Source organism: Sus scrofa, chromosome 4 (assembly GCF_000003025.6).
Source record: "Sus scrofa isolate TJ Tabasco breed Duroc chromosome 4, Sscrofa11.1, whole genome shotgun sequence".
Classification (NCBI taxonomy): Eukaryota; Metazoa; Chordata; class Mammalia; order Artiodactyla; family Suidae; genus Sus; species Sus scrofa.
This window is the reverse complement of record NC_010446.5, coordinates 111,061,466-111,076,924: the sequence shown is the minus strand read 5'-3', so window position 1 is coordinate 111,076,924 and position 15,459 is coordinate 111,061,466. Positions and strand designations below refer to the sequence as shown.

Genomic DNA, 15,459 nt, shown 5'->3' with positions numbered 1-15,459 from the left:
TTTTAGGTGTCAAGAGGTCTTTATTGAGATAAGAGCACAGATACACTTCTAACACCCTTTCCACTTGTATACAATAGATTAAAAATGCTACATACAGTGCACAGACAGTTCAATAATTAACCAACTCAACTGCATTTGAAATAAATAAAATAGCCTATTTAATAATTTAAAGTAAAATTACTGTACAATATGAAAATAAAGATACATAAATGTTAGGATCTACAATGCCATAGAAGTAAAATCATTCTTTTGCATTACACAAAACAGTGCAAGAAAAAAATCCAAATAAGCTTTTGGAGTGCAAAGTTTAAATTTCCCATTTTAAATTATCATGCAGACATAGCATTTCAAGCCATGCTATAGTCTATGGCAAAGTTTTTAATTTTTAAGAGGAAAAGAATGCTAGCCGGTAAATTTACTGTACCATCAGGTGTTGCATCACATAACGCTGCTGTTCTGCCTACAGTACAGTTTAGAAGGGAGGTATCTTGTTGCATTCAAAAAATTGAAATTAACAAGTTTCTGAAGCAAACACATTTACCTTTTAAGCATGAAATAAAACCATGTGACAAAATAGTAATTATATCCCTGGGTTTAAGGGGAAAAAAAAAAAAAGGCCTATAACCACCTAATGAACTAAGAAGCAGTTTTCCATCCATTTTAAACTCCATAATGATCCTTAGTTAAAACAACAGTGTCACTCTGGAGAGACATAAAATTCTGACCTCTAGCTGACAAGTGATGCAATATCATGGGATCGTGAGAAAAACAAAAGTAATTTCTGAATACCTATGTTTAATCTGTGTAGAACTTGGTTGTGTTACATGTAATAATATGCTTAAAGTATACTTCAGTTTCCATGTGTATATAAAACTGTTACTTAGGCAAAGACCAAGGAATGCATTTAATACTAAACCGTGAAGAGCACGTCCACCTTGACTTAGAGGGCACAATGACAATGAGAGCTCTTCCCCAGACTCTGGCAACAAGACTACACACAGCAAGTCACAGCAGCACGAGCTCACGTGGAAGACTGAAAGCACTGCAGAATACCACCACCCAACAGCTCCTATGCAAAGGGTACATGGTAACAAGGGGCCTCCTCGTGCTAAGCCACGTTCCAGGTCAGTCCTCAAATTCGTTATGGTCACAACTCAGGAGTGTTAAGTCTCTGTGCTTTCACTGCCTAGACTGACATTGGCTGTACTCTATCCATTGTAAGTCCAGAGGGTTACAGTTCTGTCTGCAGAGGAGGACAGGAAGGAAAGATCCTGGGTGTGCCATCTGCACTGAATCACTTTGTCCTTGTGCTCCCCCACCACCATGATGGGAAGCTGTTTAGTGAGGTCTCCTGAAGTAAAGAAGAGAGGTACTGATTTACAACAGGAAATATGCACAGCTTTCCTTACTTTAGGACATGATAGTATAAAAAAGCCTCAACTACATTAATACAGTAAATTTAAAAGTTACGACTGTTTAAATTAATGAAGACCTAATTATGTCAGCAGTATCTGGTAACACCTAACACAGCAACATTCGACACAGCTGCCGTTCTCTGCTTGAAGATCTCCCCGGATTCTCCGTGACTTCAGCACAACTACACCTCAGCCTCCTTTGCAGGTGGTCCTCCTCTTCCTGACTTCAAGTTTCGTCAACCCCTTCACATTTCTAGTTCCTGTTATACTTTACTTCCTAGTGCCACGTCTCTGAAGCCATGCATTTACTTAGGAGTCACACACATTTCATCCCCAACCTTGACTACTCACCTGAGCTCCAGACTAGTTTACAAATAGCTATCTGACAGTTGAAGATAACCAGTTGACAAAACCAGTTGAACAAGTTGGCTACCAACTTGATTGTCTTGCCTAAAACTCTCTCTTCCTACCTACCTTCATCTCAATTAATGGCACCGTCTGCTACCTCGTGCCAAAAACCTAGGTATCAGCACTGATTCTTTTTTCCTTCACTCCCCGAATTTAATCCAGCAAATTAAAATACATCCCTAGCTTAGTCACTTCTTACACCTCCTCCTCTACAACTCCAGTCTAAGCTACCATCATCTCTCACCTGAATTGGTCTAACTGCCTCCTCACTATTTATACTTATAATGCATGCTCCCTATAACTCAAAATTATTTTTTTTAATTTCAGCCCATATCACTCCACTTTAAATCTCTTGAAGGTATGCTTTTTTTAAAATGCCTACAGGAGTTCCCATCGTGGCGCAGTGGTTAACGAACCCGACTAGGAACCATAAGGTTGCAGGTTCGATCCCTGGCCTTGCTCAGTGGGTCAGGATCTGGCGTTGCCGTGAGCTGTGGTGTAGGCTGCAGACGCGACTCAGATCCCAAGTTGCTGTGGCTGTGATGTAGGCTGGCAGCTACAGCTCTGATTGGACCCCTAGCCTGGGAGCCTCCATAGGCCGCGGGTGTGGCCCTAGAAAAGACCAAAAAAAGAAAAAAGTATTATCCACAGTGACCTATGATTCTATATGACCAAATTAAAAAAAATGATTTATAAAATAAATAAATACATAAATAAAATAAAATGCTTACAAAACCCTGCTTCTGATTTGTTCTCCTGTCTCTCTCTCCCTTGGTTCACTAAGTCCCAGCCACTCTGGCTTCCTGCAGTTTCATGAGCAAGCCAAACCCATTCCTGCCTCAGCACCTTGACCCTTACTGCGGTCCACTCCTAGGCTCCTGGCACGGCTTGTTGTTCTCATCATTCAGGTCTCTGTGCAGGTCCCAGGTGAGACGTGCTCTAGCCCATCTAGCACAGCCTTCCCTTCCCATCCCGTCACTTTCTCCTACCTTGTTAATGTTTTTTAACAGCACTTGCCAATACCTAAAACTACCTTGTTTATTGGTTTGCTTTTTATTGACCTTTAAAATGTATGCTCCTTCAGAAAGAAAGTTACTTGTCATTCATCTCTGTTCCCAGTTGGTACACAATAAATATCTGCTTAATAAACGTTTAAAAACAAAGCTAGACAGCGAAGATATACAGATTATACACTAAGTATTTAAGCAGGAGCATATAGGAATATGTACATACATAAACATTTACCATCGTTGAACTCAGAATGATGCAGTATAATAAATGTTGATTCTGGAAAATATTTTAAAAACTTTTTAACAATAAAAATGAGGCAACTCACTCATTTTAATAATTTGCTACAATTTATCTCAATACATTACCAGCAATTTGCTCAGTAAATACTGTAAAACTAAAAGCTGAAAATGTTATATAGTCTATCCCACCAGATTAACATAAAAGAAAGATCCCAAACAGAAGAGGAGAGACTGAAAAAAAAAAGGAAAGAGGTCAATTTCCATCACCTTGTAGGTCTGTCACCTTTATTTTCATATCATAGGATCCTGTTAGCAGGTAGTGAGCTCCGGGAGAGAATCGAACAGAGCGAACATCACTGGAATGAGGGTGGTAACTCTGTACCATTCTTCCTCCTCTTATGTCATACAACATGCAGCTAGAATCTTCCTGTCCTGTGGCTAAGAGACGGCCACTGGGATCTACAGCGACAGATGCCACTGCACTGCCTGTATAGCAGGAGGAATGAACATTTCAATATGGAAAAACCAACAGAGCTAAAATGCAATAGCTAATTATGTTCTCTGAACCATACACTGAAGATTTCAACTTATCAGTACCGTTCAATTATGGAAAATTCAAATTAACAGTCAACCTATAAATATCTGCATCTAGGCAGGAGATGAAGCAAAATTCTGTAGAATGAGAAAGCTTTTTTTTTTTTTTTTTTTTTGGTGATTTGGGAGAAGCCACTGGAGCAGCATAACCTATAGTGCAATGGATAAGCCATTTTTTCCTAATGCAGTTTTTTGTTTTTTGTTTTTTTTTTTTGTCTTTTGTCTTTTGTTGTTGTTGTTGTTGCTATTTCTTGGGCCGCTCCCGTGGCATATGGAGGTTCCCAGGCTAGGGGTTGAATCGGAGCTGTAGCCACCGGCCTACGCCAGAGCCACAGCAACGTGGGATCCGAGCCGCGTCTGCAACCTACACCACAGCTCATGGCAACGCCGGATCGTTAACCCACTGAGCAAGGGCAGGGACCGAACCCGCAACCTCATGGTTCCTAGTAGGATTCATTAACCACTGCGGCATGACGGGAACTCCCCTAATGCAGTTTTTCACTGCTGGGTAAGTGTCCAGAAATTCTCCCACACCAAGCCCTGAGTCTAGCTGGGGGAACAAAAAATTAAATAACAAAATATGTTTTAGTGCACAGTGTAGGAAACGTCTCCAAGCAACAATGATTAACTGCCAACAGGAAATGAACAGACTTATTATTAAGCCGAGTCCACAGGCTGGACCCTTAACTAGGCCATGAAATAATGCCTCCAAAGGGTTGAAAAATGGTTATCAGGGGACAAAAAAGCCTCAACATTAACAATGGTTTATAACCCTTCAAAGCTCAGCCCTACCCAACAAACATCTTATTCCTTAGTATGTAATTTTTCTTGTTAGGAAAAAAATTAATTTTGTTTTTATCTTTGGAGAAGCAATAATGAAAATATGGTTGAAGAAGACTGCTCTGGACCAAAGTGGCCTGGGAAGACCTCAAAGAAAAAAGGGACACAAGTTAGATCCTGAAGGACAGTAAACAGCATAAGTAAAAGAGAATTTCATGTGTTTATATGTATTACATACGATGTAACTGAATATAATCTTTGCTTGAATTTTTGATAAGAGAAACGAAGAGGGCTATCAGGAAGAATTAACACAAGAACATGTTTAAAGGAAAAGGATAAAAATGTTTAAGGATAAATAGCTTAGTCTGGCCTGGAGTTACCTGATTTAACAAGTCAACATAAAAAGAAGCTTGTAGCTGAGACAAAGGCTGATTAGGGCCAAACCACCAAGCATTTTGAGAGCCAAACTCAGCATACGAGCTTGTTCCTGTACACAGTGCAACATCACTGCAGGTTTCTAAGCAAGAGAATTACATGACCCAAGGAATACTTTGGGAAGATTATTCTACGTGAAATGTGTGTCAAATTAAGATGAGGAGTTCTTGGAGTTCCCGTTGTGGCTCAGCAGGTTAAAAACCCAACATGGTGTCCACTCAGTGGGCGAGGATCTAGTGCTGCCAAAAGCTGTAGTGTAGGTCTCAGATTGTGGCTCAGATCCGGCTCGACCCCTGGCCTAGGAACTTCCATGTGACACAAGCGCGGCCATAAAAAGAAAAAAAAATTAATTGGACAGATAACAGAAGGGAAACCACTGGAAGACAAGACAGAATAAAAGAATAATGAGAGAATAAGGGCCTAAATGATGACACATAGGCAGATTTCAGGTTACAAAACTGAATAAAGATTCTATAGTCTCGGCAATTAACTGCCTGGATAGGGGCAAAAAAAAGTAAAAATATGAGTCTTAGATTTCAAATCTAGGTACATGAGGAAATGAGAGGACCATTATTAAAAACAGAGAAATGGGAAGAGCTGTTTTTCAAGGGAAATACAATGAGTTAGCTTTATAAGTGCAAAGTTTATGGTGCCAGCAGAAACCCAGGTTCATTTATTCAACAAAGTTATTAAATCACTACTTCCTTGGGCTAGACACTATGGTAGGTGCCAAATCTACTCTGAGAAATAAAAGATATGACTGCTGCCTTTGTGAAACTTAAAAATCTACTGGAAACCAAAAATCAAAAAATATATAATTTTAAATAGTGATGAGAGGTGTGAAGGAAATAAATGGAGTTCAAAGACAGAAAATAGTGGTAAGGTCCCAATGAAAGCCAAGAAGACCTTTCTGGCAAGGTGCTAGTAGCTAAGACCTAAACATCAGAAGGATCTGACCAGGAGAAGACAAGTGGAAGAACAGTTCAGGTCAAAGAAGTAACATGAATTCACTGGAAGTGGGAAGAGTTTGGCACATTCCGGCCACTGAAAGGAAAGAAGCGAATGATCTGAATTGAGACTGGAAGGGCACACGAGGCCAGACTGCAGGCCCTCACAGGCCCTGGTGCAGAGTGTGCGCTTTAACCTGAGAGCAATAAGGAGTCACCAAGTGCTGTAAGCAAGGTGTAATGTTCACTGGCTACCGTGTGACCACAGACTGAGGGGGCAAAGTGGAAGTGCAGATAGAGTAGAAAGCTCTTGAGTGGCTGGGTTGAGAGGGGGTGGTGGTTTATCCTAGAGTGGTCACAATAGACAAAAAGTAGTAACTGGATTTTAGACAGATTCTGAGGGCTAAAACAATAGGATTTTCATGTAGATTGTGTATGGAAGAAAGGAGAGAAGGATCCAGGGAGACTTAGGGTTTCCGGCATGAACAGTGGGTAAGTGGCACCACTTAGGTGAAGAGATCTGGGGCAGTTTTGTTTGATGGAAGAGGTCATGATTCAACAACTTATTTTTATTTTTATTTTTTTGTCTTTTTTTGCTATTTCTTTGGGCCGCTCCCGCGGCATATGGAGGTTCCCAGGCTAGGGGTCTAATCGGAGCTGTAGCTACTGGCCTACGCCAGAGCCACAGCAACGCGGGATCCGAGCCACATCTGCAACCTACACCACAGCTCATGGCAACGCCAGATCGTTAACCCACTGAGCAAGGGCAGGGACCGAACCCGAAACCTCATGGTTCCTAGTCGGATTCGTCAACCACTGCGCTACGACGGGAACTCCAGCAACTTATTAAAGACATGTTAAGTTGAAGATATTCTGTAAGATCTCCAAAAGCAGAGGTCAAGTAGGTGAGTCAGACACAAGAGCCTGGGGGAGTTCTCTGGTAGCTCAGCAGGTTAGGATCTGGCGTTGTCAATGCTGTGGCTCAGGTCACTGCTGTGGTGTGGGTTCAATTCCAGGCCCTGGAACTTCTGCATGCTGTGGGCATGGCCAAAAGAAAAAAGAAAAAGAAATATGAGCCTGGCACACAGAAGAGGAATGGGCTACAGAAAAAAACTGAAGGTCTGTCAGCATATGAGTTATACTCAAAGCCAGTACTCCTCTAGAGAAAGAAAGGAAACAAAATCTTGTGCTCCAGGGAATGCCAAAATTTAGAGGTTGAGTGGAAGAGGAAGAGCCAGCAAAGGAATAGTTATCCAAAAAGGAAAAAGAGGAGTTGAAAGTTCAAAAGAAAAGACGAAGAGGTTGACTTGCATGCCACCAGGATCTCAAGGGAACTGAGGATTCAGAAGCGATGTGACAACCTGAAGACTGCTGGTGATCCTGTAAAAGGCAGCTCTTGGGAGAGTGGTCACAGCAGGAGAAGCAGGTTGGATCCCTGGGATGAAGGAATAGTTCAAGACTAGGGGTGAGGAAATGGGCAACAGCATAGGTGGGCAAGGCTTTTTAGTTATCTGGGTAAGAAAGGGAGCAAGAAATTAGGGTGAGAGTGGGGAAGGGGAATAAGGAGGTTAACAGGAAGTTTGAGATGTGGCCAATTCTGTAAAATTTTTGTAAATATATGTTACAGAAAGAGATTCACTAGAGGAGGAGACATTAATGTTGCAAGAGAGAGAGAACCAAAAACTGAAGTCTGTGAAAGGGAGAGAAAGAGGCTGAAAATAATTTAGACAACTAGGGGAGAGTTTGGAGATAAATTCATGCTAAGTGTATAGAAACTAAGCAAATGAAAACTAGCAAACTATACATACTTATAGAATATTTCTAGAAGAATAAATTAAAAACTGGTTCCTTGAGGAAAGACACCAGGAAACAGACTGGAAAGAAAATGGTTTATACCCTTTTGCTCAACCTCAATTTTGGCCTTAAGCATGCATTTTAAAAAATGTTTTTTAAAGGTCTGAGTTCTAAGATGACACTGCTAACAGAATAATTAGTACATCACACTTCATCTCCCTGGGCCTCAGTTTCCTCAGCCGAATATTTTTCTTCTTCTTGGGCCAGGGATCGAATCAGAGCTGCAGCTGCCAGCCTACACCAGAGCCATAGCAACACTGGATTAGAGCTGCATCCATGACCTGCGCTACAGCGTGTGGTAACACTGGATCCTTAACCTGCTGAGCAAGGCCAGGGATTGAACTCATACCCTCACAGGGAACAACACTGGGTCCTGCTGAGCCACAATGGGAACTCCAATTGAGTATTATTTTTAAAAATAAAGCAGCAGATGAAAGCATTTTGTAAGATTTAAAGTAATCAATAAAATTTGTTTTACATTGTTTCTAATTTTTTGTTTTTTGCTTTTTTATGATTTTTATTTTTTCCATTATAGTTGAATTACAGTGTCTATTTTTTTTAACATGTATTGTAGGGGTGAAGCAGCAGGTGCAATTTATAAAGTTTCTTGCTCAAAAAAATTTATTTAGATTCCAGAAAAACCTACCAGTTCCATGGAATGTTGTGCCAACAACACGAACACAGCTTGGTACTCGAAGATCCCAGAACCTAACAGTCTTATCTTGGGAACCAGATGCAATCATCCAGCCACTCCAAGTATAAAGTGCTAAAATATGCCCTATAAAAGATCATATGCTCAGTTATTACTGTGAAAAGTATTTTTCTGTAACACATTCAAAGCTAAGTCCTCTTTCTTTTTTTTTTTTTTTTTTTTTGGTCTTTTTAGGGCAGCACCTGTGACATATGAAATTTCCCAGGATAGGGGTCAAATCAGAGCTACAGCTGCCGGCTACACCACAGCCACAGCAATGCAGGATCCTTAACCCACTGAGCAAGGCCAGGGATTGAACCCGTGTCCTCATGGATACCAGTTGGGTTCATTACTGCTGAGCTACGACAGGAACTCCTAAGTACTCCTTATTGTTGGGCATGTTTAATCTAGTTATTCAAATATTGTGTGGTAGAGATTTTCCACATATATCAAATATACTGGCAATTAAAAAAAAATTAAAGTTCAGTAGAACGAACATCAAAACTACACTATACAAACAATCTTTTTGGCAAGTCAATATTTTAGGACATCGTAATACTGAAAATATCATCATTGGAAAATTATAGCAAATCTTCCACAGAGGAAGGACAGGACTATGGGATCAGATCACCAGCTTTGAGAAGGAGAGACTTAGAGTCATACATCAGTTCCGGATGTTTAGCAGTAAGGTAATGGGCTAGTCATTTGGCCTTTTCAGGCTTTGCTTTTTTTCATGTATAAGATGGAGAATAGAATTTATGGCCTCAAAAGGTTGTTGTGAGGATTAAATTAAGGAATTAGGTGTAGAAGTAAAGGATTTATCAGCACATAGGAAATTGTTAGCTATCATCACTGTGCTGTTATCCAAAGTTCACAATTTAGATTTTCGAAATAAAAATTTCCTGTCCTAAAGAAATCCTTTTTGATGCAAGTATGAAAATGCAGAGCTGGGGAAAGCACAGGATGACCAAAAAGAAGGGCAGCACCTGAGACTGATCGCACATACCGGTATGTCCACTCAGAGCGTGAAGGCCCTGTCCTCTTTGACAGTCAGTTGTATAAATGTTACAGTCCCCTGCTCCGGCACTTATCAGAATAGCTCCACCACTTTCTGGGCCTTCCATAAATGCCAAGTCTCTAATCGTCCCATCATGCATACTAAATTCCAGATCTGGTCCTGAAACAGCAATAAGAATTTTAAAAAAAGACGCTGCTCAACTTACTGTGCTAACTTGAGATTGCTAAACTGCCTCCAAAACTGACCAAGAGTAATGGTAGAAAGGTATGGTTTATATTTTCATTTTGGGGTTGACAGAACAAGCAATTTCATTTTACTGAATAAAAACTTTCAAGAAATCAAAATACTGACTCAGTTATCATCAGCACTGAAACATTCTTGGCTTTTACCCCAAAAGAAAATGAAAGAGAAAACAGGTACTCCTTGGAAAAGATTCACTAATACAACTGTGGAAGCTAAAAGTTAAGTCTTCTGATAACCATAATTTTCTGAGGATTAGACACCACCTGACCACTTGTAAGCACTTAATAAAAAAGAACAATGCCTCACGAATGCAAGCAAGCAATTTGTAAAAAAAAAGTTCTTAGAGCTATATTCTTGGATTTTACTAAAAACAATACAGAGCTGTATCAGAGATACACACACTGGGAAACAAAGAACACACTGGCAAGCTACTGCTTCCATACTCGGCCCCTACCTGTTGCATTACAAGTCTCTGCATTGAAAGGCAGCACTTTGACGTATTTGTCATTTGATCCTGTCGCTAGTAACTGTCCACAAGGACTCCAGGCCACACAGTAGATGGATCCTTTGTGATGTTTATTCCTTTTAAAACGTACCACTGGTTGCTTAGGGATGTCGTGTGCACTAAGAAGAAAAATTGTAAGAAATATTTCAATTTCTTGCTTACTAAAGGTAATTAATGTGATGTTCTATATTATGGTTGGTTGCTCTTGAGGGAGGGAACAAAAGGAGTATCAGACAACATGTTAATAACAATAGTCCATATCTTAGAAGGAATACATTTAAAGACTATTTAAAATCCAAAAGTCAAATTGTTAACCACTGTTATATTAATCTTAACTCTTACTATAGACCACATTGGGCACAGGATTTTTTTTTTTTTTTGCTCTTTAGGGCTGCACTAGCAGCACATGGAGATTCCTAGGCTAGGGGTCGAATAGGAGCTGTTGCTGCCAGCCTACACCACAGCCACAGCAATGCCAGATCCGAGCCACATCTGTGACCTACACCACAGCTCATGGCAAAGCTGGATCCTTAACCCACTGAGCGAGGTCAGGGAGCGAACCTGTGTCCTCATGGATGCTAGTCTGATTAGTTTCTGCTGCGCCACAATGGGAACTCCAGGAACAAGATATTTTTTAAAAGTCTTCATTTCATATATTTTTCACGGATCTTAACTCGGAAACACAAAAGAATTTTTAAAAGAGCTAAGAATGCTTCCAAATTCAAAAGGTTCATACATAGAGGCTAAACAATATGTTCCCAATGAATCACTGAAGAAATCAGAGGAAATTTCTGAAAATTCCTAGAGAAAAATGAAAATGAAAACACGATGATCCAAAACCAACAGGACTCAGCAAAAGCAGTTTTAAGAGGGAAGTTTATAGCAACACAGTCTTACCTCAGGAAACAAGAAAAATCTCAAAATGTTCAATAAACGTTTATCAAACATATAACATGAGCAACTGCCTGGAGCCAGGTGAAGCCAAAGAATAGACAAAAAATAAAAGCAGCAAGCACTCTGTCCAGTGAGTTGAATTAGCATCTGGCAGAGGTAGATGTTTCACGTCTACGCACATACAGTAAAGCATGTATAAACGCTCTGGTCTAGTCCAGAATTAAGTACTAGGCTGTAAGGGACAGGGAGAACTATTACAGAAAAAGATGAAGGCAAGAGAACTGCTTCAGCGAAGATAAAATACAGTAGGGAGAGGAGTTTCCGTCGTGGCTCAGTGCTTAACGAATCTGACTAGGAACCATGAGGTTGCGGGTTCGATCCCTGGCCTCAATCAGTGGGTTAAGGATCTGGCGTTGCAGTGAGCTGTGGTGTAGGTCACAGACATGGCTCGGATCCCGAGTTGCTGTGGCTCTGGCATAGGCTTGTGGCTATAGCTCTGATTGGACTCCTAGCCTGGGAACCTCCATATGCTGAGGGTGCAGCCCTGGAAAAGACAAAATATATATATATATACAGGAGGGAGAGTACCAGGCAGCATGCAGCATGGAAGAGTCTGTGGGGCTGCAGCAGAGAAGCAGTGGTCCAGCTGCAGTGTGGGTAAATGACTTAAGCTTAAAAACAAAGACCTGGAGTTCCCATCGTGGCGCAGTGGTTAACGAATCTGACTAGGAACCATGAGGTTGCGGGTTCGATCCCTCGCTTCGCTCAGTGGGTTAACGATCTGACGTTGCCGTGAGCTGTGGTGTAGGTAGCAGACCGGTTCGGATCCTGCGTTGCTGTGGCTCTGGTGTAGGCTGTGGCTACAGCTCCGATTAGACCCCTAGCCTGGGAACCTCCATATGCCACAGGAGTGGCCCTAGAAAAGTCAAAAAGATAAGCAGGGGACCTGTACAGATTGGCACACTGTTTGCATAGCTTGATGCGTCCAGTTAAAATAAAAGAAAGAGGAACCTCATGGCCCCCAGGAGGTTTATGAGCGGTTGTTAGCAGAATATGCATCAGCAAGGAGAACGAGGTGCAAACCTAGGCACAACGTGTTGTCTCAGATAGGCATGCCCTTTGCAGAAGCACAAAGATGATCCTCTAGATGCTATGCATAGACAGCTAACGCTAAGCTTCCTCAATGCTAATGACTGTTAAATGCCTAAAGGTCAGAATAAAAGCTTAACCATCTACCAGCTATGTGACGTTTACAATAATAAAAGAACTTATTAAAATAATAAAAGAATTATATCCTGCACATACAACCCCCTCCACACTTGATATAATCCTAAAGAGCACAATAAAAGCAGTGTGGTTGCTTGAGGCAGTGCTCTTGGTCCCTGAGACCTTGAGCCCCCCCTTCCCACCTTTAATGAAGATAAATGTCTCTGTGTCTTGTTTTATGTTAACTTTTTTCTTAAGTTTCATAGCACCTGTTCTTCAAGCCCTCACCTGCTGAGCTGGTCTCAGAAATCAACTATAATAGGAAAAATAAAAATCTTAAAAAAAAAGAATGGGTAAGCAATGAGGTCCTACTGTATAGCACAGGGAACTTATACCCAGTCTGCTGGGATAGACCACGATGGAAGATAATACAAGAAAGGGAATGCACATATCTGTAGGACTGGGTCACTTTACTGTACGGCAGAAATTGGCACAACATTATAAATCAACTCTAAAAAATTTAAAAAATAGGAGTTCCCATCGTGGCTCAGAGGATAAAGAATCCGGCTAGGAACCATGAGGTTTCAGGTTTGATCCCTGGCCTCGCTCAGAGGGTTAAGGATCCGGTGTTGCCATGAGCTGTGGAGTAGGTCACAGATGTGGCTCGGATCCCCCATTGCTGTGGCTCTGGTGTAGGCCAGAGGCTACAGCTCCAATTAGACCCCTAGCCGGAGAACTTCCATATGCCACCGGCGTGGCCCTAGAAAAGACCAAAAAAAAAAAAAACCTTAAAAAATAAAATTTAAAAAAAATAAATGGACAAAAAGAGTATCTAATCAAAGAGTAAAGCGTTCAAATTCAGTTCTCTGTGAAGTTATAGCTGTGGTATTTGCTTTCTTGTTAACTTTAAAGAATTACACTTAGTAGAGACGATCATATGCCCCTTTCTGATAACAAATGCCTTTAAAGATATATCCCTTATTTTCGAATCCCATAATCTGTTAAAACAAGAATATAAAATCATAGTTTAGTTCACCAAATGAAAACTGGATCTTTCGAGGTCAAAATGGTCAAATATGAGCAATTTCACTTAGTGTAACATAGCATTTCTTTGAAGCTATTAGATTAAAACATTTTTAATGTTCTCCAAGTCTATAAATAGCATTATTTTGTAATTTAACTAGTTTATAAAGATCTTTCAGATTAAGAGAATATTAACAAAAAACATAGAAATATAGAAAACTAGACTACCGAGTAAACAATGGCCTAATCAAAAACATTTTATAAAAGACAACTTATAAAGTTAATTGATGATTTGTATGTATATTTCCTAAGTATTGAAAATAAAAATGTAAAAGCTTAACAAAAGGAAAGGAGGAGTTCCCATTGTGGCTCAGCAATAACAAACCCAATTGGTGTCCAAGAGGAAGCGGGTTCGATCCCTGGCCTCGCTCAGTGGGTTAAGGATCTGGTGTTGCTGTGAGCTGTGGTGTAGGTCAAAGACAAGGCTCAGATCTGACATGGCTGTGGCTGAGGCGTAGGCTGGCAGCTACAGCTCCAATTCGAACCCTCGTCTGGGAGCTTCCATATGCTGCGGGTACGGCCCTAAAAAGATTTTAAAAAATAAATAAAATAAAAGGAAATAAAAGTTAAACACTACTGAATGGTAATTCTTAAAAAAGTCAGAGAGCTAAATTAAAAAACTAAAGCAAGAATGGCAGTATCCTTACCTTGGATCAATTACGTCTGGATAGGCACAAACTCTCAGAGTTTTTGAATTTGAACCAACAGCATATAAACCACCACCTGGATGAAATGCCACTGCTCTGACAGCTTGTGTGTCTTCTAGGGTATTAATACAAACAAACTGCTTTTTTGATTTGTCATCCTATGGAAAGAATGAATATGAAAGTCAACCTTTAAAAAAATTTAATTTGAAAGAATTCATCTTCTTCCCATTTTAAACTCATTTGAACTGCAGTATTCACTTTACGATATTATGTTCACTTCCTACTATCACACATTCTTTTGAATGGCAAATCCAAATTAAGCCCAATTTTAAAATTTTTGCTACACATTGCTAAACTAAGCTCAAATAGCTCACAGACATTAAGTTTTTCTTCATTTACTAAAATAAAATATAAGAATATGCATTCCCATATTAAAGTCTCTATAACTGTCAAGGAAAAAAGCCCACATATACAGTTCTCACAAAACAAAAGAACATAATTCATATTTCTAAATGTAGGAAATATAAAACAATATTATTTAATCCATTTAGGGTAAAAGAAAAAGGTTGCCATTCTTTCCAGCAACAAACACTTTAATATTCCTAACTAAAATCGTAAAATACCCTTTTTTTTTTTGGTCACACCTGTGGTATATGGACACACTCGGGCCAGGGATCAAACCGAGCAGCAGCAGTGACCTGGGCCACAGCAGTGATAACATCGGATTTTTAACCTGCTGTGCCACAGGAGACGTCCATAAAATACCGTTTTAAAATTGTAAAAATGTCGTTCTCGTCGTGGCTCAGTGGAAACGAATCTGACTAGTATCCATAAGGACGCAGCTTTGATCCCTGGCCTCGCTCAGTAGGTTAAGGATCTGCTGTTTCCATCAGCTGTGGTGTAGATCGAAGACAAGGATTGGATCCCGCATTGCTGTGGTAAAGGCCAGCAGCTGCAGCTGTGATTCGACCCCTAGCCTGGGAACTTCCATATGCCACATGTACAGCCCTAAAAAAACAAACAAACAAACAAACAAACAAAAACCAAAAAACCTTTAAAACTGTAAAAATGATTTTAATCAGAATATTTAGTTTCAGCCTCATTTTTATTTTACACTGTCAACCTGTTCACAGCCCTCTTCTGAGGAAGGGACTCTGAAGAAGCTCTGCATAAAAGCTCTGGGGACTCCTCCTGTTGGCATCATCTGAAACCATCCAGCTACCCTGACCAAGACTGGACCCTGGACCTGGAACGGGGCCCTGCAGGCTGGATGTGGTGCCTAACCTACCCTGTCTTTGGGTATAACCCTGACATTCAAACCCAAAAGGCAAATCACTAGAGCTCTGGCTGTACGCTAAGAGCTCTCAAACCCAGAGTGATTACATCAATGAAAAGATTGTGCATCTCCCAGCCCAAACTGTCGTGTACTCATGCAGCACCTCCTCACGAGGGAACAGGAGACAAACCCCATATATCACACTGTGTTTGC

At 40.5% G+C, this 15,459-nt stretch overlaps 1 protein-coding gene across 5 annotated transcripts in view; it reads right to left on the bottom strand.

Moving 5' to 3' along the window:
- Positions 1-15,459, bottom strand: part of WDR47 (WD repeat domain 47) — a 70,587-nt gene continuing 55,128 nt past the window's right edge. For 3 of the 5 annotated variants that reach the window (XM_001926649.7, XM_021090094.1, XM_021090093.1), the window contains 6 exons: positions 13,971-14,128; positions 10,090-10,259; positions 9,381-9,551; positions 8,330-8,461; positions 3,341-3,559; positions 1-1,351 (listed from right to left, as the gene is read on the bottom strand). In XM_001926649.7, coding sequence (XP_001926684.4) covers positions 1,209-1,351; positions 3,341-3,559; positions 8,330-8,461; positions 9,381-9,551; positions 10,090-10,259; positions 13,971-14,128 — 993 coding nt within the window. In that variant the 3' untranslated portion in view covers positions 1-1,208. Of the gene's footprint in view, positions 1,352-3,340; positions 3,560-8,329; positions 8,462-9,380; positions 9,558-10,089; positions 10,260-13,970; positions 14,129-15,459 lie in introns of all 5 variants that reach the window. The other 2 variants (XM_005663599.3, XM_005663602.3) reach the window with 1 other exon arrangement.